The 23,579-nt window shown below is 47.3% G+C and overlaps 1 protein-coding gene across 1 annotated transcript; it reads right to left on the minus strand.

Annotated features, from left to right (window-relative positions):
* Positions 1–1,614: 1,614 nt before the first annotated feature.
* On the minus strand, positions 1,615–23,100 carry LOC309587065 (uncharacterized protein; the record flags this gene model as incomplete). Its single annotated transcript, XM_082304945.1, is given in 7 exon segments — positions 1,615–1,868; positions 1,871–1,977; positions 1,979–2,584; positions 15,356–15,707; positions 15,710–15,835; positions 15,838–16,432; positions 23,023–23,100. Coding segments are annotated over 7 exon segments (2,118 nt in total).
* Between the last annotated feature and the right edge of the window lie 479 nt (positions 23,101–23,579).

Raw genomic sequence — 23,579 nt, forward strand, 5'->3', positions numbered from 1 at the left:
TCCCAGCTGTATTAATGAGTATGCACAGCTTTCCAAAAGAAACTCTTCTATTAGATTACAAGTCTAAGATAAATTTGTGCTGTTACATACTCAGGTACAGGATGCTAGGTGCACCCAGCACTCGTTCTTCAGACTGGAAGCGTGTTTGATCTTAAGGACGTTATAGGTTTCAACTATAAAACCTTGTTTCCCATTTTAACTTTCTATCCTTTTCAATCGAGACTGGTAACTGCTTCAGTACAATCTTTCTCATGTATCTGCCACTGCTGGGAGCTCTCAGAGGCACTCAATCCCTCAAGTGACTGATTTTCTTGCTTAAAGTATACAAAGGTATTAGATATGTCATAACAATAACTTAAAAGCAGGAACACGTGTGCCTTATAGATTTTACTAGATAGGGCATTCTTTGGAGAATCAGCCACCCAAAGTCTGCTGCACAGTTTTTCTTCCTGCTAAAGTGCATATCAGACACATGGAGGCAGGAGCGACGGATGGTGTGCTCGTTACATAGGGAGAGTGAGTGCACATCTGCATGGCTTTATCACATGGCCGTCACAGCTTCATGATTTGAGAGTATTTATGGTGTACCATTAAAGCAAGCCATTTAGCAACCACTCTGTTCCAAATTGTGGGGCAGGTGCTGACAAGGTGATACCAGGTTACTGATCCATTCACCCAGGTATCCTCCGTCAGCCAGGGAAAGCAGACTGCCTCCCCCAGGCCTCCTGAGCACAGGAACAGCTTTGACTCTTGTGGCATGGTTTTGGGGTTTTGATTCTGCTCCAGATATAGAGGTCATTATCTCTTGCCTTATTATCTCTTTTACTATTTTTTTGACCCTCCTTTTCACTGCCTTTGACTTTTCCTTTCTCCACTCCAATCTTCTCCCAGGTAAACAAGTTGCCTCTCATTACTTTTTTTCTCCATTGGCCCCAGTTCCGCTACATCACTGTCCAAATTTGATATTTCTGATAACATTACCTAAGTCATCCTGACCTTACGTGGTATTACTGATGAGGTTACCCAGGTACTGCTTGCCTGGTAAGACTATACTCCCTAAGGCAGAGTTGAGCATCCATGAAAAACAAGTGGGCAAATACTCATCCAGTCACCCATCCATTCATCCACCATTGCAATCACCCACGTTTAGGTAGGATACAAAGGAGTTTAAGACTTGTGCTTTATTTGATTCCCAATGGCTTCATAACTGGTGACTGAATGACTTCTTACTGGGTGAATGCAAACAATGTGACTAATCACATAGATTTAATCATATGTTCAATTATTTTCTAGACTGCAGTTTAATTCTTCGTTGCAGTACTCATTAGAAATACTTGAGCAAGACATGTTACAACCTCAGAGGCCATGAGAAAAAAAATCTTGCATATTTAAGTTTTTCTGGAGCATGAATTCCTTCAGTGGGCAGTGGAAATACAACACGCCTCACAGAGTAGAGAAAATTCTGTGATAAATCACAGAATAAAGAAGCATGGACAATGACTTAAATTAATTTGAATATTCATTGCTTCTATCTTCACCCAGAAGTATGCATTCAATTAGTAACAATGGTGTACACAGCATAATGAGTTCATCCCACTAGTTTATGGTGAGCAGTTAGCAAAAGTACTTTATGTGCTGTGGTGCAAGGCAGAAGCTCTTCCTTGGCATAAGGACCTTGAGGATGCCCCTGTTTTTTATGCTGTAGATGATGGGGTTCAGCATGGGGGGAACCAGAAGGTAGACATTGGCCAGGAGGACATGAACGAGAGGGGAAGCATGCTTGCTGAAACAGTGAACCATGGACAAGCCAACCATGGGGATGTACAGGATCAGGACTGCCAGGATATGGGACAGGCAGTTGTTCAAAGCTTGAGATGCTCCCTTTGGGATGCGATGCTGGCAATTGTCTTACAAATCATAATACATGACAAAACAATGAGCAATGGGTCTGGTACCACTATGAGGATGACCACAGCTATTGAATGTGATGTCTGCACACACCAGCTTGATCAGGTCCTGATGTAGGCAGTAGGTGTGGGAGAGCACATGGGACTGGCAGAGGGGCAAGCTTCTCCGCAAGAAGAGTGATGGCAGCCCTCCTAAGAGGCATCTGCAAAGGGCAGCCAGCCCGATCCTGCCTATCCTGGCACTGGTGAGGATGGAGGAGTATCTTAGCGGGTAGCAGATGGCCACATAACGATCAGGGGCCATGGCCAGAAGTACCAAGGACTCCATGAAGGAGAAGGAATGAACAAAATAAAGCTTAGCAAAACAGGCATCAAAACTCATTTCCCTGTAGTTGACCCAGAAAACACTGATCGCAGTTGGCATTGTAGACAGAGACAAAGCCAAAACAGTGATGGCCAGCATGGATAGGAATTGGTACATGGGCTCGTGGAGGCTTGGATCGGTCCTGATGACAGAGAGGACTGTGCAGTTCCCTGCGAGGGACGCAATGTAAATGCAAGTGAAAGGGATGGAGAGCCAAATGTGGGAAACCTCCAGCCCCGGGATGCCTGCCAGGATGAACGTGTAACAGGAGAAGCTGGAGCTGTTGACAACCACATGATGGACCGGGGAGCATCTACACCGAAATAAAAAAACCTCAAAAAATAAGTGTACTGCCCACAAACCGGAAAACAGACTTACGCATACTTATATATGCAGATGATACAATTTCATAAATTACCCAAGTTCATAGCAGTGGGTAATGAATGTGCTGCTGATTATTTTTCCCTTTTCATTGATGACTATGGGATAAAATATTCACGATGAGAGAAAAATTTAGACAAAAGCATCAAGGAGTTTTGAAATTTACCAGCTACCTCAATATGTTAGAAGTTCCCAATAGCAATGTTTTTTTTAAATACTACTGGTTTAAGGCCATAAATCATGATTAGGTCACACACGTCCATCCAGCAGTGAGTTAGACTTCTGCACGCCCCGTAATCCAGATTTTGTCTTGGGAAGGTGGATTACAGTACTGAGGATGTTTTAATTTACTCATGGTAAATATAACTTGTTATCCAATAACACCTGCAATTGTTCATCCAATAGATAAGAGTTGAGTAATGTCTTGAAAAAAATCGAAATATAAATTTAATGCAAATTTCACCTGAGGTATCAGCAGAGAGAAAGATCTTTCAGAAAAAGAGAGCTGCAGGAATAAATCTTGTGGCAATGCAGAGTGCCCCATGTGCGACATGAGGAATAGCCTGGACGAGGCAGCCAGTGCTGGTGTGTGGGACGGGGAACCGGGGACACAGGGCTTGCTGGTTCATCTCTCCCGAGTGGAAACCCTTGAATCCCTGCATGACAACAGAGTCACTGCTACAAGGGAGAGATCTTTCCAGGGAAATGGAGGTCCAGAAACTTCAGGAAGAGTGCTGCTGATGAACATTATATCAGATCAAACCTTGCAGAGTTATACAGAATAGAACAGACGATGTCAGATGGAAGGGACCTACAACGATCATCTAGTCCATATCAAAGGAGAGAGTTTTTTCTTATTCTCTGGGGAAAGTCTCTTACTGAAGGACTTATTTAGTTTAGACTACGTGATTGGCAAAAGAAAAGCTGAATTGATCTAAAAATTGTCCACCAGTCGGTGCGTGGTTGACAGTGATGACTCTTCAGTATAACCCACAAGCACAACATGACCCAGTAACTGGAAACTGAAGTTACACAGAAATTGGATGAAATGAGACACTGCTACTTTGCAAATCTGAAAATAAAAAAGGACAGATGACAAATTCTTCATCTTTTGGAACCGTAAATCTAAGAACAGAAATTCTTCTGAGATGTATGCTTTGCCTGAAGCCCATACGATGGTTTTGATGAGTAAATTGGTTATGAAATTCTTCTGGAAGTGTGATGCAGGATGTCAGAAGAAACCATCACAGTGATCCTTTCTAGATCTAATATTTTCTAACTCTCCTGTAACTAGGATAAAAACCCCATGAGTTAACATATTAATTAGAACAGAGAGAAAGGATTAAACACTATTTCCTTACTTTGCCCTTGAGTACCATGTAACGAAACCTCTAAGCATCAAGATCAGGCTCTGCAAGTGCCATCTGAGGTATGAAACCTCATGGCAACGTTCCTGCCCGTCGCATTTTGGAAACTTCCCAAATTCTGCTGCAGCTGAGGCTCAGTTTTGACTGTGGGGAGAAAACCCAAGCCAGACTTACTGAGTCCACAAACAGCCACTTATGAGGTCTCTGAAACCCACCACGGACCGTGAATAAAGGAATTTGGGGGAACAGGCAACCAACAGGGAATCAGAGTCAAATCTGCTTTCAGCTGACAGGCGTTGGGGATCAAGTCCCCCTGCGCAAGGAGCTGTACATACAGGCGCTAGAGAAACCTCCTTGCACTCATGCAATACAAGGTAGCGTTGGGTCTAAATAAGAAATAAGTCTCTTGAGCCCTGGCTTTGCCTCTGCATGCATGGAAGAATTGCTGCAGTCTGCTGGGTGACGCCAAGCAGCAGGCTCACAACCTGCTGGGGGTTGGGAGCTGAAGCCTGGGGTGGGCAGAGCTAGTTCCACCTGCTGTTGGATTTGCATGGCATTTCAGGTCCATTCATGTGTTGTGGCCAGATGAAACTGCTGTATTGATCTGCTCTGATCACCTGCAGGCCAGCTGCCCCTGTGGTATTGTTGCACACAAATGTGTTATGTGTCTCCTCTTTGCTGCCAAGCAGAGATGTGCTGTGGTGTGGGTAGCGATAATGCAGACACACTTCATCTGTTTCCCCCATTTTGCGTCTTACCCACTCTGCAGCACCTCTCCGTTGCTCATCTGAAAGAAGCCCATGCCCACACTGGTTTTACCTGGTGGTAGTCGGACCCTCCAAGGACAGCAGTCACCCCATTTGCGTACGTGCAGTGACCCAGCGCTTGGTCCCAGCTCTGCTGGAGGAGATATTCTGGGTGAAGTGTCTGCAAAATGCACTCTGAAATGTCGTCCATATCCTGGCTAGTCCTCTCACAGGCTGACAGAAGCTTGCACATGTATCCTGCTTTTTTTGGTTCTTATTACAAAGGTTCCTCCTCTAATGCGTTCACAAGGGGAGAAAGTGTCAGATTTGTAATGGGATGGATAGGAAATGCAATGTTGTCTTCTGTGGCCCCACAGTCGCCACCACCTTGCTTGCCCTTTCTTCCTCCTGCATCAAGGTCTCTTTGCTGAAGCTCTGGTTATGGGGACAGATTTTCTTATAATAGCTTGAATGACCAAAATGGGGTAATGCTTTCTCGGATGAGGTTTGCACGGCATGCTGCATGCTGACCAGAGACCCATTCCACCCCGCACAACTCGGGGTTCCCAGCATCTGAAAGGATGTAAGATTATCTATGCTGTCCTCTCTTTGTAGTGTTAGCGCTAATAAATAACATTTTAAATGATGCTTTACAGAGTCTGAGTGCCTTGCTGGCACTGGGATCATCACAGATGAGCCGCTCCTGGTGCAAAGCTCCTCTGCAAGGTGAGAGGATGCAGCGGCAAGGAGGCTGTTTCACCATGGTTGTCCAGGGCGAGATGACAGTGAAAGACTCCCGCCTTCCAAACTCCATGGCCTCTCCTAGCCCGATGTCCTGTCTCCTTGCCACACACTCAGACATGCTCCACGGGGCTGGACACGCCTCCAGGCTCCAGGCAGTTTCTTTCTCACTGTCCTTGGTTTGGGATGGGAGGTGCTGTGGTTGCAGAGTGGTCTGCTGCTCCTTGGGCAGGTGAACAGCCCCTGAGGAAGCTCTGTGCTTCTGGGGAGAGCTTCAAGGTCCAGCCGTCCGATGCTGTGACCTGGGCAGCGTTCAGGAAGGGAATAACTGCATAGCAAGCACAGGGGGATCATTTCTCTGCTAACTTCTATCGATCTGAGGCTCCGGAGCTTCCTGAACCAAGAGCAGTGTTTTGTCTTGAATATTCCTTAATGGATTTTTTTTTCCTGTGGATTTGTCTTACTGCTCGGTTGAGCACCTGCAGACTTTTGGTGTTTGCGGTCCACTCTGACAAAATGTTCCAAAGCTTAATCCTGCTGAATGAAAAACACCTCCTGTAATTGGTTTTAAATTTGCCACCTGCTATTTTATTTAATGTGTCTCAGTTATTGTATTAAAAGAGACGGCAAGCAATTACACCTGAATGTCCTCTTCAAGTCACTCAAGATTTTACAGAGCCCTTCCCCATCCCTTCCATCACCCCTCTTCCAGACTGGGGAGTCCTGGTTCACCCAGCGCTTCCTTGCTTGGAAATTATTTTAAGCCTTTGGTGGTTTTTGTTGCCTCTTCCCCAAATCCTTCTAGTCCCCGCAAGGGTATGTGGAAGGTGAGAGCATCTGCTTCGTTGAGGTTGTCAGGTCAAGACCTTTGCAGCTCAGAGGGAAGAGAAGTACCAGGGGAAGACACAAAACACACAGAGGAGCAAACCTGATAGGTAATGGAGACAACAGCAAAGACTAAAACTTTCCAGCCACTAGTTGAAGGGCCACTGAGGAACTCCAAGCTCAGCTTTGGAGAGGGTCAGCCTGGCCTTTGTAGTTGATAAGAAGTGGGAAATGATGGACGAAAGGGTTTGGGATATCTGAGGGTCCTGTGGGACTGTGCAAAACTGATAAAGGAACCCTCAGGGCAAGGGTCAAAGGTGGGAAAGGGGTGTTGGGGAGGACAGGGGTGGGGGGAAATCAAAGGGATGGGGTACAAACGGGGCTGACTGCCGCCGCACAGGTCAGACACCAGAGCAGGCTGCAGGACCTGCCCTGCCCCGTGTTTCGGCGGTGCAGACCGGAGGTGGGGTGCAGCAGCAGCCCAACAGCAGCCGTCGCAGCTCGGTGGCACCTGAGACCCATTCAGCAGGCGACTGGCACCCACGGGCGTCAGCGACTCCCTGCTGCAGGCAATAAAGTCTATTTAAGGCTACATAGGACCATAGAAAGTGAGCTATGGGTCAGAGCAAGAGTCTTGCAAGCTCACCGTTTTCTGTCCGAGCATGTTGAGAGGATATGCTGCTTCGTGTACACCGTCCCCTCCATGCTGCTGGTCCCAGTCCTGGCTCGGGCACAACGTTCCTCAGCCTGCTCACGTTTTCCTGGACACCCTGTGCGTGCAGCTTCCACCCGCACTAAACCCCCTCACTTCTGGGATGAAAACCAGTCAGATCTGGGAGAAATCACTGAGAATACTTAAAATGCTACTCCTTAACATACTGTTAACATACCCTTAACATAGTACTTCTGAAATATTTCCTTGACCATTTCCTTCATTGTTAAAAGCCACACGTAAGCCCTGGGCCCCCATCCAAAGACACTTTCAATATTGTTTTTCAGTGGACCTTGGCTTACAGTCATATAGGGAGACAGGCAGAAACTACATTTGGTATATACCAGAAACCTTTCTAGACTGGTCATGACTCCATATGCTCTCTCTGAATTGAACTGTATTGAACCCAGCAGCTTGTTTTTCTCCAAATCATCTTCCAAAAAGTTATTCAGACAAATTCTAAAAAACCTCAAAAGCTGAAGAATTCAGCATGTTCCTAATGCTTCCACTAACTTCTTCCAGTGGTTAAATATCACCACTGCAGAACGTGCACCTGCTTACGCGGATTCCGAAGAAAACTGCTTCTTGACCTCCACCCCGGGACTCTTTCATTCTGCTGGAAATGGGGGGAAAGCAAACTCACCCAGCAAGATCCCTCCCCGCTGGGGTCGCTTTTGAGCTCTGCAGAGAAGGCAGCGAGCTGTTGTGCCAATCTCCGCAGCATGGTTGTAAATACAGAGTTAAATTAATGTGGCTGCTGGGGTTTGGGAGTCACAGGGACGTGAACGAGAGAAGCGTTTGGGTTTAGTAAGATGCATTGCATGAAAAAACATCTTGTCCCTTGTGCAGAGGAATGGGTGAACCTTATGACTGAAACTAGAAGAAAATATCAGATTCCCATTCCCCTGAGCCCTTTCATCCTCGATTCATGTGTCTTTCTGCCTGAGAGCAACTTCTGCACAGCACAGATGGAAGAAGTCAGACGGCTTGGGTAACATGGCAAGTCTAGCCTTGACAAAACCTAGCTCACCGGAGCTGACTGCCTGAGTGCTCCCAGCTTCTCGGGAGACACTCTCTGCCTGCAGTGAACTCCGTGCTGTCACAAAATGCCAAATGCTAGCTGGAAGGCTGTTCAGCCTTGCCTGTGCTCAGCTGCAGTGACAGCTGCGCCAGTGCTGCAAACACACCTGCAGACCTCCCTCCTCGCAGGGCACGTGTCCCGTGTCGCTGATGTCCTGCGCACACGCTTGCACGACATCCGTGCCACAGCACGGAGCAGGGAGCTCGCGTCTGCTCACGTTGCGTCCGGAGAGCGGCCATGCAGATCTTCCCTTCATTTCCCCAGGCTGCCCTCGGCATCAGGTATGCAGCAGGAGGCTGAGGACTGTCCAGATGCTGCAGGAGGTGCTGAGCCTCCTCGCGGTCCCCGTCACTGGGTGTAGATACACCCGCAGGTTACAGAAGCCCCCCTGTGGTGCCCGAGAAGGGCCCTGCGTGCTTAGGCTGCAGCTGGAGGAGATCTAGTGGAGATCTGCACAGGTGTGAGTGCTTGGACAGCAGCTCAGGTCCCCAGACGCCGCGGATTTTGGCTGAGCTGAGGTGTTCTCCAGGCTGCATGCACAGCCTCGGCTGGACCGCAGTGCATGTGCAGGCATGGACATGGAGACACAGTGACAGACACATCTCCAAGCTGAAGGAGCAGAGGTAGACAGGGTGGCTTTGAGGCTGCCAGTGGCGAGAATGGGGCCTCTGCTGCGCACGCCTTTGAGCATTTGAAGCACATCGAGCAGGTGAGATGCCAGGTAGGTCTGTGCCTGCTGCAGCGATGGGGCAGTTTGGGACCTGGATGTCTTGGTCCAGAGTTGTTCTTTTGGGTAGCTATTATGCTTAGGAACTTTTTCACCTTAAACTGTTACCACCTCACCAAGACAGGAAGGATATCAGCATCTTATATGCGTTCTTTGGCACAGAGGACATCTCTCCATTAAAAACACAGCATCAACCACATCACTCTCTGGCATGGGGCTAACTGCCTCCCTCATAGTTATGGGGGAGAAATAAGCATTGCTGAGGGATTGTCTGTCCCATCCTAAGATGCCCAGCACAGACCAGGTAAGCTCCGGGCGGTGTCTGACTCGCCACTGGATGAGGAAGGTAACTACATGCAACTAGATGGACATCTTTTAGAGGCTTATGGCATTTGGCCCCAAACAAGTGAGTTTTTCCTAAAACCTTTTTTTCCATTTTGTGCTCTGATTGTTATTTCTATCATAATTTATTGACAGGAAAATGAGAGCACAGCATCTGCCACACTATGATGCAGAAGCCTCACAAGCTGGCCCTTTCATCCCAAGCACAGTTAGTAGACGTCGGTGGATCTATGCACTACGAATGTGTGTGTTTGTTCCTGTTTTCAGCCTGTTTGTTCAAATCGGCGACTTTTACGATCTGCCCAAGGTGCATTCAGCTGTGACTGGATAAGTAGTTTCCCAGTGTAACCCAGGAGAAGAGCCACTCTAAAAAGCAGAAGCTGGGAAGCGGAGCACAGCAGAGTTGGACTCTCAAGTGTCCAGGACTGGGGAAACCTCCAGGAAAATCCCAGATGGCACCTGGCACAAGGGGAAAAAAAATCTCAAAACCAGGGCACATTCACATTGTTCCTAGGCTTTTCTTTTTAACCACGTTCCCATTTTGGAAATCAAGACCTTCACTTTTGCGGGGCTGGAATTCATACCCTTCAAGGTTGTTCTGTGACCCAAACTGAACTGGGTAGTCACAGAGTGTATTGCTCCTCCTGGAGCAATGAATGCCAGTTGTTTTGCATATGGGATACTAAGATTTGGGCCATATTCAATAACCTGAGTGCTCGGTGTAATTTGCTCTGACAGCCAGACTGGGGGCTGCTAGTGCTAGTTGACAGAACCAAGGGAGAAGTTTCCCTGCTATGTGTTAGCTATATCTGTCAAGAAACAGGCAGTACTGAAGCAAACCCATCTGATGAGAAAATAGAAGAGATATTGGATAGTAAGATCATGTTTAAGATAGTGGGGTGAGTTTTCTGAAGCACTTCCTTGGGTACAGAAAACCTGCTTTTGGCCACTTTCAAATTCAATGCTTAACTGCTATTTTTGCCTCTCCTTCCAGGTGCAATGACATATCCAGCTGAAGGATGATCTCTGTCCAAGTGGTCAGTGTGATGTGGGATGTTATTATCCATCTTATCTCATAATTACTCCAAGTTCTGGGAAATAAACCCTTATGGGGCCCCAACGACATTTATTGCTGACCTCTGCAGTGCCCCTGACACTGACAGTCATCAGATCAAGGTGACTCACCCATTAGAAAAGGATAGCTTCCACATCAGTAATTATTTCATCTTCATTCATCAGGAGGACACAGTTTTGCTATTGGGAGCAATGGATTCAGTATTAGAAAACGGTTATGTATAATTTTTTTGAAAAGCCGATTGCTTTAATGCTGGGCCATTTTTACCTCCAGCAAACAACAACCATTAATGACGCAGTTTTCTGAAAAATGTGGTTTTATCAGATGTTAGCTGGCTGACCCTGCCTTTTGTTTCAGAAGAGAGATAATTTCTTTTATTAGCCCCAAGGATGTAGTTGGAAGATGAAGCTTGCAGAAGAGCCTTCTTTCTATAAAATGTGCTGATGTAAATAACAGCCTCTGATAGCACTCAGCTACTACCCCTCTCTGCTTTATCATTTGTGCTTTTAGGGGTCCTCATGGCTTCACAGAGAGAGGGGCCAGAAGGGGATACCTTGTCTGCATGGGGGTTTCCGATGGGAAACTCTGTGTGCATCCAATAATAACACACAATATTACTGTAATAACATTTCTGCTCAAAGTCAGTCGGGTCCTCAGACTGAGCCTGGGTGAGAGACTCATGGGGCACAAAGTCTGGCTTAAACCCAGGGTGTTCAAGATAAACAAACAAACACACCTTTATGTTTAACAGCTGAGAAATCCAATCTGCCTATGTAATTTGCTGACAAAAATACAGGAAGGCCAAGAGTGATGGTGGGTCTCTACCAAGAACCAAGTATTTAATATTACTGAAATAATACCAAGGAGTTCAAACCCCTGTATCACTGCTTAGTGAAAATCAGCATCTCACTAGGCAGAAGATGCTATCCTATATGTAGATAAGGAATATCAAAATACACATACAACAAATAAGGTGCATAGGACAGTGGTGTGAAATATACATCTAATGTGAAATTTTCAATGGAAACAGGAAAAGTAGGAATAGAAGGAACTTCAGGAGATCTTGTAGTCCATCTGCCACCCTAAAAGGCACCAGCTTACCCAAACCAACCCAGAAGGGTATTTAGTAAATCTGTTCTAACATTCCTGGATGGCACCTCCATACCTCTCCAAAAAATGTCATGCATGAAAGGAGTCATCATGCTTCATATTCTGTGGACTTTGAATTATTTTGTTGCTCTCCTTTTGCTAACGGGTCTTTGTGTTCCTTTACAGAAGGTGCCCCCACCTGTGGGTTTGGTGCTGAGAAGAATGGCAATGCTACTCCGCGTGCCCTGGGTACAACACTCCTGCTCATACTTTCTGACATAGTCTTCACTTTAGGCTTTATTTTCTTGTTTACTTTAGCAAAGCGTGACATTGTTGACTCATGGTTGCCTTGTCATCTCTGGTACTTCCCAAAGCTTTGTTACAGAGGTGCTACTCTATTTCTATTTTGAAAAAGTAATATAAAAACCCCTGTAGGTTAATATCACTGCCAGACTAACCAGTTTGGTACTAGTGTTTACTGACATAAATCCTCCCATTCCTACCAGCCCAACAGCGTGAATTTTATTTCTAGTTTCACATCCAGCGTGTCAGGACAGTTCTGAATTTCAGCCTTCTCCCCATTGTACTTTCAGTCCTCCTGCCTTGTTCTCACTGACAAATTAATAAGCAGTATCCCTATCCAATTGCCAGAAGGATGCTGGAGTTAGACACAAAATTTTAAATAGTCAGGCAGAATAATAAAGAAGACGTCAGCCTGGTACATTCATATGGAATACACTGATTAAAGGCCAGATCTTTTAAGCAAGATCAGATCTATGTACCCAAAGTGACATAACAATGACTACATTCAGACCCAAAGAAATCTCTATTTTCTTAAAAGCTCATTAATGAAAAAAGTGAATAACTGCAGAAATAAGATAGCTTCCTTCAAATCCCTGTTTGCTTCATCTTTGACAATGAATAATTGATAACTTTTCTTTGAAAAAGTCTTTTTTCCAGTGAGTTTTGCCTCCACTCTGTGGTGGTTTCATTTAGATCATTCTCTCCTTTCTTGTTTGTGAATATGTTATGTGAAATGTGTCAAAAGCATAATTACAGTCAAGGCAGATTTAATTTTCTGTTTCTTCCCTGTCAGCAAGGCGTGTTACCCCATCTAAGGGAAAAATTACATTGCTTTGTCACAATTTGTTCCTAAGAAATTCATGGTCACTGCTACTTATTTCCTTGATATGCCATACGTGCTCCATAAATATTTGGTTTGTCTGTTTCAGTATTTTTCAGGAAATAAATGTTAATCTGACTGGTTTCTAATCCCCTATGGCTTCTTCACCCTTTTCCACCTTTCTGAAGTCAGGCCCTAGGGCTACCTTCTTCCAGCCTGGTTTTCTTTCTCATTTATCTTCCATTCATTCCCAAAGATATCGGCCAACCTTTGGACCGCTCCTGCCCGCTCTCTACGTGCTCTAAGGGGAACGTCACCCTGCCCTTACACTGCCCTTGTAATTTAAAGCCATCTGTTTTCTTAACTTTCAAACTTTTTTTTTTTCCTGGTTCTCCTGATTTCTTACTTTGCTGCTGATGTTAGACTATTTCAGGGAAAAATAATTTGTAATTTAAAAAAATGATAAATGTCATGCATGTTCATATCATTCATCATTCAATATGCTTCCCTAGCATTTGAATAACAAAGCAGTTCTTACATTAATCTGTGTGTCTAACTAAATGCAAATTTCTTCTTGCTTTCCCCTTCCTTTCTGTTTTTGCTTTATATGCTCTTGCTATTTCTTTCTGTAAATCATTCCTAGTTTGACCAAGCTCAAAAGCTCATGGTTTTTTTCTCATGCTAGGGATCACTGCAAAGGTGGTGATTTATGCATGATGATTTTTAGTGCCCTTCTTGCTTATTCATTCTACTGACGGGGTTTGAAAAAAAATGCTCTTTTTATTGCATCTTTAATGAACTGCATAGCTTCCCGAAAAATATGCTCCTAGACATTTTCCTCATGAGATATCACTATCTCAGTTTTACCAAGTCCACTTTGCTGAAGTCTAGTGCTTTCAACTCCAAAAAACAAACAAGCAAACAAAAAAAAGAAAATAAAAACCCTACAGAATAAAGATCTTTAAAAAGTTGTAGTTCTGTTCAGTGGCACTGCTTCTTTCCTTGAAATAATTACCATGGACATCAGAGGAAATTTAATATTCCTGTACATGTCTATAGAGCTCTTGGTTGGGCAAAGCCATAAGCCCTGGACAAAAGCCAAACATCACAGCAGAGTGAAAGGTATTTTGGGACAGAGCTGAGACCAAAAAGTTTCTCTTCATCTTGCTACCAAATTCTCCGTCCCTACTGGCAGCTGCCCACCTCTGGCTCTCCATCCCCGCCTGCTCCGGCAGGCTGCAGCCCTGGCCACCACTGCGGCTCCAGTCCTGGCCATCCTTGTGGGGCACAGCCTGCCCGAGACTGTGCACATCTTCCCCTCCGTGCTGCCGGTCTCATCCTCAGCTCTAACAACATCCCCAAAACATTTCTCATCCAACAACCTGGGTCACAGCAGTCTTTTGCAGACCAGCCGCCTTCTCGTTTTCAACCCATCGGTTTGGGCACGGCATTCCTCAGCCTCTTCACATTTTCCTGGACGACCTGTGTGCGCAGCTTCCACCTGCACTAAACCCCACCATTTCTGGGATGAAAACCAATCAGATTTGGGAGAAATTACTGAAAATACTCAACCCCTAGAGTTCGTTGTCCTGCAAGGTCTCCAGCGATCATCCCATCCTTTCAGAAAGCTGCACAAACCAAAGCGCAACCTCCAACACGGCCAGATTCACTGACCTTCCTCTTCCACACCCCAGAAAATCGCCTGCGGAGCCAGGGTTTTCCAGATCTGCCCCAGCCCGGGGCACTTCAGCTTCCCCGGCGGATGGAGAAGCAGCAGCTCATCTGCAGTCGGAGGCGAGAGGGAGAGCACCCACACTGCTCAGACTGCTGTGGACGTGCTCGCTGCCCTTTCGTCTTCCTCTCGCCCTCGGCAAACCTTTCGTTGACATCTCTGCTGCACTGGCATTTCCCTGAATATCTTGACATTTCCAAAGGAGTCAGTGTGCAAAAGCAGCCCCCATTTTCCCGACCCCCACGCCCACCTCGTCCCGATGCCTGCTTGCTGCCTGGCTGCCCTCCTGAGACATCGTCTGACTGCCTCAAATGGGGCTTTTTTTTTTTTTTTTCCTTTTCATCTGAGCTCACTGTCAAAACACTGCCCACCTCGAGGCTGACCGCTGGCTCAGGGGATTTCCAGGCTGGGATTTTCAGAGCCTGTTTGGTGGCTGTGTTCACGGTGCCCCAGCGCAGTGGACTGGGGTGGACCCACACTGACAGCATGAATTGCTCAGACCTGTTTCTATGGACAGCAGTGCAGGGACCCCACTACAGTCCATCTCTCTGGAAGCTTCTCCCAACCCTTGGTCTCTCCTATACACATCTCCCAGACCCCTGGTCCCTCCAATCCAGACCTCAGACCCCAGACCCCAAACCCTAGACCTCTCACTCTCCCTGCTCTCTGCTTTGGCCAGAAGTTCACTGGTGGATTGCGCATACCCGCAAACACACGTATTCCTTTAATAATCCCTTAATAATTCCCAATAATTCCTGCTGTCAGCCCTTCCGCTAAACATCCCGTGATAAATCCTGTACGGTTCCATAATTCTCTTGTTCAGTCCTCAAATTCTCCTGCAGGCAACCCACAAAAATCCTATACCCATTCAGGCAATAATCCAGGAATTTGCATAGTGTCCTGGAGAGAGTTTCTTCTGATGAATTGCTCTAGTTTCCAAACAGGGACAATGGCTGAACCAACGCCTTTGATGGTCTTAGGAGCAGTAGGTGTAGAGGAATGAGCCTGGTTGGTTTTCCCCACCTTGTCACTGCCCCTCTGGTCTCTGTCTGGCCTTTTGGTCACTTGAGCAGACATTGTCAGCTATCCTTGCACGTAGACTCAGTCAGCAGAGCCCCTAATGAATCACAGGGTATCACTAACGTAGGAAGCATTTTCACCCAGAGGATGCGCAGTGGGAAGATGTGTGCATTTAAGATGTTGACTGGGCCCATGACACACAGGTACGTCATACCAGGGCTCGTCCCACAGCTGTGACCTGTCCTTGCCTCATACAGGGATACCCCGGCAAGAGGACCATGAGGATGCTCCTGAAGAACTGTTTCATTTTTACGCCATAGATGATGGGGTTCGGCATGGGAAGGATCGGCAGGTGGACATTGGCCGTGAGTGAGAAGGCAAGCATGCTGGCCATAGTGGTGAACCATGGACAAGCCAACCATGGGGATGTACAGGATCAGGACTGCCAGGATACAGGACAGGCAGTTGTTCAAAGCTTGAGATGTTCCCTCTGGGACGTGATGCTCAGAATGGCCCTAGCAATCAGTATATATGACACAAAGATGAGCATGGGGACTAAGGTCAGAAAGAGAGTGGCTAAAGCGAAGCCATACCAGTTATTGATGTGATGTCTGCACACACCAGCTTGATCAGGTCCTGATGCAGATAGTAGGCGTGGGAGGGGACATGGGACTGACAGAAGGGCAATCCTTTTAATAACACAAATGGGGGGACAGTTGTTAAGGCACATCTGCACAGGGCAGCCAGCCTGATCCTGCATATCCTGGCACTGGTGAGGACGGAGGAGTATTTCTGCGGGTAGCAGATGGCAACATAACGATGAAAGGCCATGGCCAGAAGCACAGAGGACTCCAAGAATGAGGATGAATGAGTTAAAAAAGATTGAGCAAAGCAAACATCAAGACTAACCTGCCTGGCATCAAACCAGAATACACTCATCACAGTTGGCATTGTAGACGGAGACAAACCCAAACTGGTGGTGGCCAGCATGGATAGGAATTGGTACGCAGGCTCGTGGAGGCTTGGATCAGTCCTTGCAACAAACAGGATCGTGATGTTCCCCAGAAGTGACACAACACAAATGAAGGTGAAGGGAAGAGAGCCAGATGCTGACAGTTTCCAGCCCTCAGATGCCCGTAAGGATAAATGTGACTGGTGTGGAGGTGGACTTCTTGAGAGATATGATGTACCAGAGATTGCCTGCAGTGAAAAAGAAATATCAAAGAAATCAAAGTAACACGTCTAAGAGGACATAGCAAACACATGTAAATGTGACAGATGTGAAGCCAAAGCTGAAAGAACACAGATGTCAAATAGGGACATGGACCAGACGCCACAAAGTTCAGGTCCTGGAGACCCCAGCAGATGGGTGCTCGGTTATCTTAAGGTAAGGTCATACACAGAAGACATCTATAAAGCAGCTCATTTTGGGGTTCTCCTTCTCTGTATCACATGAGCTGCAGCATTGTAATGTAGTTTTCAGAAAGAGTATGCTGCTTATAAAAATAGTTCTGCACATACTAAACATGGGAGATTTGAAAACTGTAACTGTGTCTTATCACTATTTTAGAAAAACCTTAGTTCAGTGATTGGCACCAAAGAGCTCTTGCAGTTTTCTTGCTCTAAGCATTTGGACAAAGACTATGATCTTGGCAGTAGGTCTACAGTTGGGTGAGAAAAGTTCCCTCTTACACATTGGTCCAGTGGCATGGAGCAGCCCGTGGAGCCCCTGGGGAGCACTGGCAGCACCCGCAGAGCTTCCTACCAGTACAGCTGACCCCTCCTTTATCACCCCTGCTTTGGCCAGCACTTGCTGCAGAGCCAGACAGAGCAACGGGCGTCTCTGTGCCGACTGCCCAGGGTGCTGGATAAGGTCCTCTGGCAGAGGGCTCATAGGAGAGTTGTTTTCCCTCTGTGCCTTGCATGTAGGCTGTGAGAAGAGAGCTCCTTTGGCCAGAGGCCAGCCCCTCCAGCAGCCTCTCTGACCAGGAGCCTTACAGACAAACGTCCACAGGTAAAGCTGGTGGCATTCCTGGTCTCCATGCTGCCCTTGCAGTGGAAAGGGCACTGCCAGCCACCTGGCCTGCAAGTGCTTACCCGTGGGTTGATGCTCAGGACTGGAAGCCTCTGCTGTGCTGGGGCTCCTTGTTTACATCTCTGTGGGGTCTTGCTGTGCACTGGGCTCCTCCCGGCCATGTTCTGCCTCTACTCCCCAGTTTGAGCATCTGGCTTCTCTATGAGACATGCAGAAAGCTTTGTGTGCCCCAAAGCATGTCTTTCTTTTATGAGTAGAAGTTGAACTAGATGAGCACTGTAGGTCCCTTCCAACTGAAATATTCTATTGTATTCTATATTAGGAGGACAAAAAGAGATGTTACAAACTTGTAGCAGACCATCATAGCTAGAACTACAGCAGCATCTTGTCAACTCTACTGGTTACCTTCTCTCTTGGCTGGAGACCAAAAGGAGCCAAACATCCCCCGCTGGCTGATGTCCCCGCTCTGCTTTTCAGCTCTTGCAGTTAGCTCCTGAGACCCAGGAGCCACATCCAACGCAGAGCCTTCCTTCCAGGTGATCTTGGCTTGTATGTAACCACAGCAGGGACTGCTCAGGCTGCAGCGATCAGTTACATACATGCATCCAAAACTCCATAAAAAGGAGAAGAAACAAACCCGCAGACAGCTTGGAAGCACCCTGTGACAGAGCAAGAGCAGATGGGGAAGTGGGGTGATGCTGCTGTGCGCTTGGACTGAGGGGAATCAGTGCTCCTCACTCCCTGGACCGAGGCACTGGAAAGCACAGGCAATTTACCTTATGCAGTGTAAGAAATCATGGTCCACAAGAGCCGTGTGGAAAAGAGGAGATTCCCAGCCTGAAGATGCAGCAGCAGCAACAGCAGCGCACGGTCTGTAAGCAGAGGCATTTTGGACAGGACTGGAAATCTGCCTCCACGATCAGGTCCCCCTCCAAGAAAATGAGGGGGGACATTGCAAGCTTGAGTTGGCAACACCCCGCAGCCATGGCTATCGTCACGCGGAGCAGGCAGGTACCTGACCCCCTGCAGATGTACAGTCTCCACCTCTCTGACAATGGGAACGCCACCGCCAGTGACAGGAATTAGTACAAGCATCCTACGCAGGGAGAAGGTCCCCCAGGAGCTTGCTCACGCAGCCTGGCTATGGTGAGGAGAGTGCCAGAAGACAGAGCAGCAGGATGCAGCATGAAAATGCAGTAGGAAGAGCTCCTTCTTCTAGCCTGATGCTTTCACCTTGCAGCCCAGACCTTCCTGAAGATCTGCCGGGCGAGCAGGGTTCGGAAAGAGAGTAGGGAGTCACTGCCAGCCTCCCTCACTGGTCTGCCAGTACATGGCTGCTTATAACTGTTCTGTGAAAGCCCCACGGGCAACCCAGTGATAGCCTGCAGAAAGTGAAAATTTTCCACTGAGCAGAACTACAAACCACCTGTGCTCCGGAAAGGAATTTGGGAGGGAGATAAAAGATATAAGAGTATTTGTTTAATTAACAAATTGTAGAAAAATAACAGCTATACCCTTGAAGAAGAGCTACTGGACTGATGAAAGGGAACATCTTGGCACCAAAGACTGGATGGCGGCCAGAAAACATGAATTCTGATAAAACTGCAGTAACTGGGTGAAAGGTAAATGTGGCAAGGGGAGATCGCGACCACCGACTCAGGTGAGGACTGAAAAGACTTGCCCCCCGCACCTGAATGGAGCATGCATGCTAATTCGCATAGCAAGTGAGGCTAATTTTAACATGCTAAACCAATAGTGTATGAAATGTTAATCACTAACCAATAAGTGTAAAATTAGGCGGGATTATACTAATCATGTAGTAAAATAAATATTCTGTAGTTTTGTACGCAGGTGTGTTAGCTTTGTGGATTCACCACCTAGCACCCATCTCTGCGCAGACATGGACTAAAATACCTCTGCTCTGTGTGTTAATTGGCGTCTGCACACCGGGCGAACGACCCCGCTTTTGGGCCAGCACCAGCATTGCTGTGCCAGCCCTGGGGAACGGGCCAGCCCGGTCGCAAACAACGGGCAAGCCTGCAGCAGCCCGCCCGGCCCCTCTTGAGATGCTGCTGCCGACAGCCTGCAGATTGCTGGGTCCACAGAAAGGGGACACAGGCCAGGCAACGGCTGCATGGGACGTCGGGAGGGCTCCTGCATGTGCTTTCAGGGTGGCAGAGCCAGGTCACCAAGCGATGGCCTGGCTTGGCATGAGCCCGGCCGGGAGCTCGCACTGCCCTTGTACGTGGCTTCGTGCTGAGCGGAGGGACACGCTGCTACAGCCTGGGAATGCTGTGGTAAACAGCCACGGGGCCAGTATGCCCCTGCCACCTCCCCATGACCCTGCAACTCAGCCCTGAATGGCCCGGACAGACTGGTGAGCTGGCAAAGGAAAGGGCATGAAAATGGACTTTTTTATTTTTTTAAAGGCAATGGCTTGTGAAGAGCCTGAATAGGCTCTGAGATGTTGTTAAAAATGTGTTATGTGTCAAATACCTCACTCCAAAGGACTGTGGTTTGAGTGGGGTGTTGGACCACAGGCCCCCAGACCTCCCTTCCCAGCCTACATGATTCTTGACTTTATGATGCTGTGATCCTGGTGCCTTGCTCCTGTGAGGAAGGAGGGTCCCGGCTGGAGGGGGTGGCAGGGAGCTGCCTGGGAAGGATCGGCTCGCTGAGCAGATCCTGGAGGTGGCTACAGGCTCTTCCAAGGAGTCCCCGAAGGGCTGTGGAACAGGAGGGAGATGCAAGTCCCAGTCCTCTCTGCAGCGTGATTAAGGAGACCCACACCACAGCTGAACCTCTTCCTGACCCCAGCGAGCCCCAACCCACACAGCAACATTGCCCAGGATGTTTTCAGAGGGATTTAGAACTGTCAGCCCAGCATGCCCACAGTATCCAGGATGATCCAAATTAATGTGTGGTGGCAAAGAAAACATCACCCAGATCTTGCCCTAATTCATCTTGATCCTTGAGGATACAGAAAGAAAATGGATGTTATTCATTGCACAAAGGGGCACCTTGTAAGGTGTGCGTCCCACGTGAAGAGCACCCACCAAGCACACAGCCTGGGACAGAGCCAAGGGAAAGCTGAAAGATGCTGTCAGCCACAGCGAACCCTGATGGGATCGGCACAGGGACAGCAGAAGCCCTTGGCCCCTGCATGCTCCGAGAGCTGCGGGACAAATGCAAGTGCATTGGCCAGAGGGAGAGGAGTAATTTCTAGCTCCAGCTAAGTGATAACTCATGTGAGGAGAACATGAAGTGAGGTGATGTGCACAGGCCCCAGAACAGGGCTACAGAGGTGAAACCAATTAGCTGGTGATCTGCAGCATAGATTACAGGAGCTCTTTGCTGAAGCAGAGCCTCAGCCCTCCTGCAACACAACTCACAGCTGCTCTAGCAGAGACATTGGGGGAGCTCCTCGGTCTGGTTCACCCCAGTGGGACAGTGAACAGCAGAAGGGGGTAGACAAAGACACTGAGGCAATGTTGGGCCAGCCTGATGTTTCAAGACATCATGAGCAGTGTAAGGTCAGTGCTTCCCCATTGCAGACTCAGCAGTCAGCGTTTGCTATTTAGAGGAAAGGAGCATATCTAGACTTACAGATGGAGGCGGCGACTGTTCCAATGGTTAAGGAGCTAAACTTTTGTAAGGTTTTGCTATTTGTAAAAATTCTCTTTAGTTCTCTCAATTTCTTGACTTCAAGAGATTTTCTTTGAAAACAGTATCATTGAAATAATGAGTGAACAGTGATACTTAGCATACTAGGATTAATACACAAAAGATTGCAGAGTCATAAGTATCACAAGAAACAATCAAATACAGAGAATAGCACAGGTGAAACATTTGGCCTTTTAGCTCAACTCAGGGCTGAGCAGATGAACTTACACTGTGATAAGAGATGGACAGCTGATCTAATCAGCCTCTTCTCTTCAAGGATGCCTTTTTCTAGAATAGCTTCAATAAAGCAAAACCTTTCTATAGTACCCAATGAATGATCCCAGCTCAAGTAATAACATTGAGTTGCTGACTCTGCTCACCAGACACAACAACTCACTGCGTAGCCCAACGGATACCACATGATAACTCAAGAAGTCCCCATCCAAAACATCCGCAATGCAAGGAAATGCTAAAGCAACGACAGAGCTGAGCTGCCTCTAAACTGCAGTCCCATCCCCTCAACTCCTCCCTCAGTCAGAAGTTGCTGTGTCTGTCTCGGGCAGAGCTGCCTCTGAGAGGCAGATCCTGTGGATCTCTTTAGTTTTTATGCTGTAGATGACGGGGTTCAGTATGGGGGGGGACCAGCAGGTAGACATTGTTCGTGATGTGAATAAGAGGGGAAGCATACCAGCAAACCATGGACAAGACAACCAGGATCAGGACTGCCAGGATGTGGGACAGGTGGTTGTTCAAAGCCTTGAGATGCTCCCTCTGGGATGTGAGGCTCAGAACGGCCCTTGCAATATATGGCATGAAAATGAGGATGAGATCAAAAGTCAGAAAGAGAACGGCTACACCAAAGCCATACCAGTTATTGAATGCAATGTCTATACATGACAGCTTGATCAAGTCCTGATGCAGACAGTAATGGTCACCTTAATTGCAGAAGTGGAGCAATGCTTGATGAGACACCTGGACCAGCCCAGGACACCACCCTGAGCCTGCCTATCCTGGCACTGGTGAGCACGGAGGAGTATCTCAGCAGGTAGTAGATGGCCACATAGCGATCAAAGATCATGGCTGGAGGCATAGAGGACTCCATGGAGGAGGAAGAATGAATTAAAAAAAAAGGTTGAACAAACCAAGCATCAAGACTAACCTGCCTGGCATTAAACCACAAAACACTCGTTACTGTTGGTATTCTAGAGACAGACCCAAACTGGTGATAACAGCACAGATAGGACTTGATACAGGGGCTCACAGAGGCTTAAGTCAGTCCTGGTGACAAACAGGGTTGTGCAGTTCCCCGCAAGTGACAGAAGTAAGCAGAAGAAAATAGGATGGAGAGCAAGCTGCAACCATCTTCCATCCCACCAATGCCAATCAGGATTAACACTGATGATCTGCAAGCCCCTGCTGTTCCATAATGTCATACTGTAACATAGATGCTCTGCAGTACCATCACTACAGGGCATTTTAAATGAAGATCCCCTCTCTCTACCTCACAGAAAGAATTCAAGGGTGTAGCGTACCCTAGCCTGGGAAGCAAGAACAATTATGCTGCTGTTGGCAGTCTTAGCAACACGATTCTCTTCCAGCAAGAATCAAGGGACAGAGGGAAAGAGGAACTAATTGTTCTGCAGACCAGCTTGCCCAGATCTCATACTGTAGCTTGCAATAGGCAAAATTACCCTACTGTTGCCAAGCATGGGAACAGTACCAACAGGACTGGTGAAGTGTCCAGGGAGCAAGTGTCTGCAACTGGAAGTTTTTCATAAAGAAGAGATGCTGGCTGCGGTATCACTTGCAGCTAATCCCAAAGCAACCTTCAAAGCATAAAACTGAGTGGCTGGAAACAGTGAAGTCAGATCTCCCTCCAGGGACAGGCCTGCAGGCAGGGTTTTCACATTGGTGCAGTGCAGGAGGACCTCACACCAGCCCTGAAGGGGATCCCAATATGCTTCTGAGAGACAAGGACCTGAGCATTATTTGAGGCACAGTGGCAGAGCTGACCAGAGCCTGCATAGACAACGAGCCTGTGGACAGTGGGAGCTGCCTGAAGAGGATTTTCCTTAAACTCAAGCAGCCTCACCTTTAGAGTTGAGTTATTTTTGTCCTTTATGGAGATCCATGTCACAGTAATCGGCTCCAGGCGCTTCCTCTTCCCCATCCCTAGCCAGGTCAGGCAGGGCAAACCCATACCCCGCACGTGGGCTAGAAGACATTTTTGACTTTAATCCAGGGTCAGTCCTAGGACAGCTTCAGCTTTTGCAGGCATGTTGAAGTTCGAGGGAAAGAAAAAAGTACTTCTGTGTTTCATCTCAAGGAATAAGTAACCAGCTACAACAGAGGCTGTATCATTAGGAGCATTTTAAAAATCCAATAAACCAGAAAAACTTCTGGGAATAGCTGCTTTGATCTAAAGGCTCCTTAAAGTATTTGAAATAATATAAAAGCTCTGCAGACTGGACAGCTGTGGCCTTTGCCTAATCTGAGCAGCCCTGTGCATTTCCCCATTGCTCTCCCCTTTAGCAACTTTTGAAAGGAATGGCAAAGTTTTGCCAGAGGCTTATTTTCACTTCTGAGGAAGAAAAAAAATAAGTACAGCAGTGAGCCTTTACACAGCTACTTGTGACATCTGCAAGTCCC

The sequence above is a fragment of the Platalea leucorodia genome (genome assembly GCF_965183815.1).
Source record: "Platalea leucorodia genome assembly, chromosome: 2".
NCBI classification, from domain to species: domain Eukaryota; kingdom Metazoa; phylum Chordata; class Aves; order Pelecaniformes; family Threskiornithidae; genus Platalea; species Platalea leucorodia.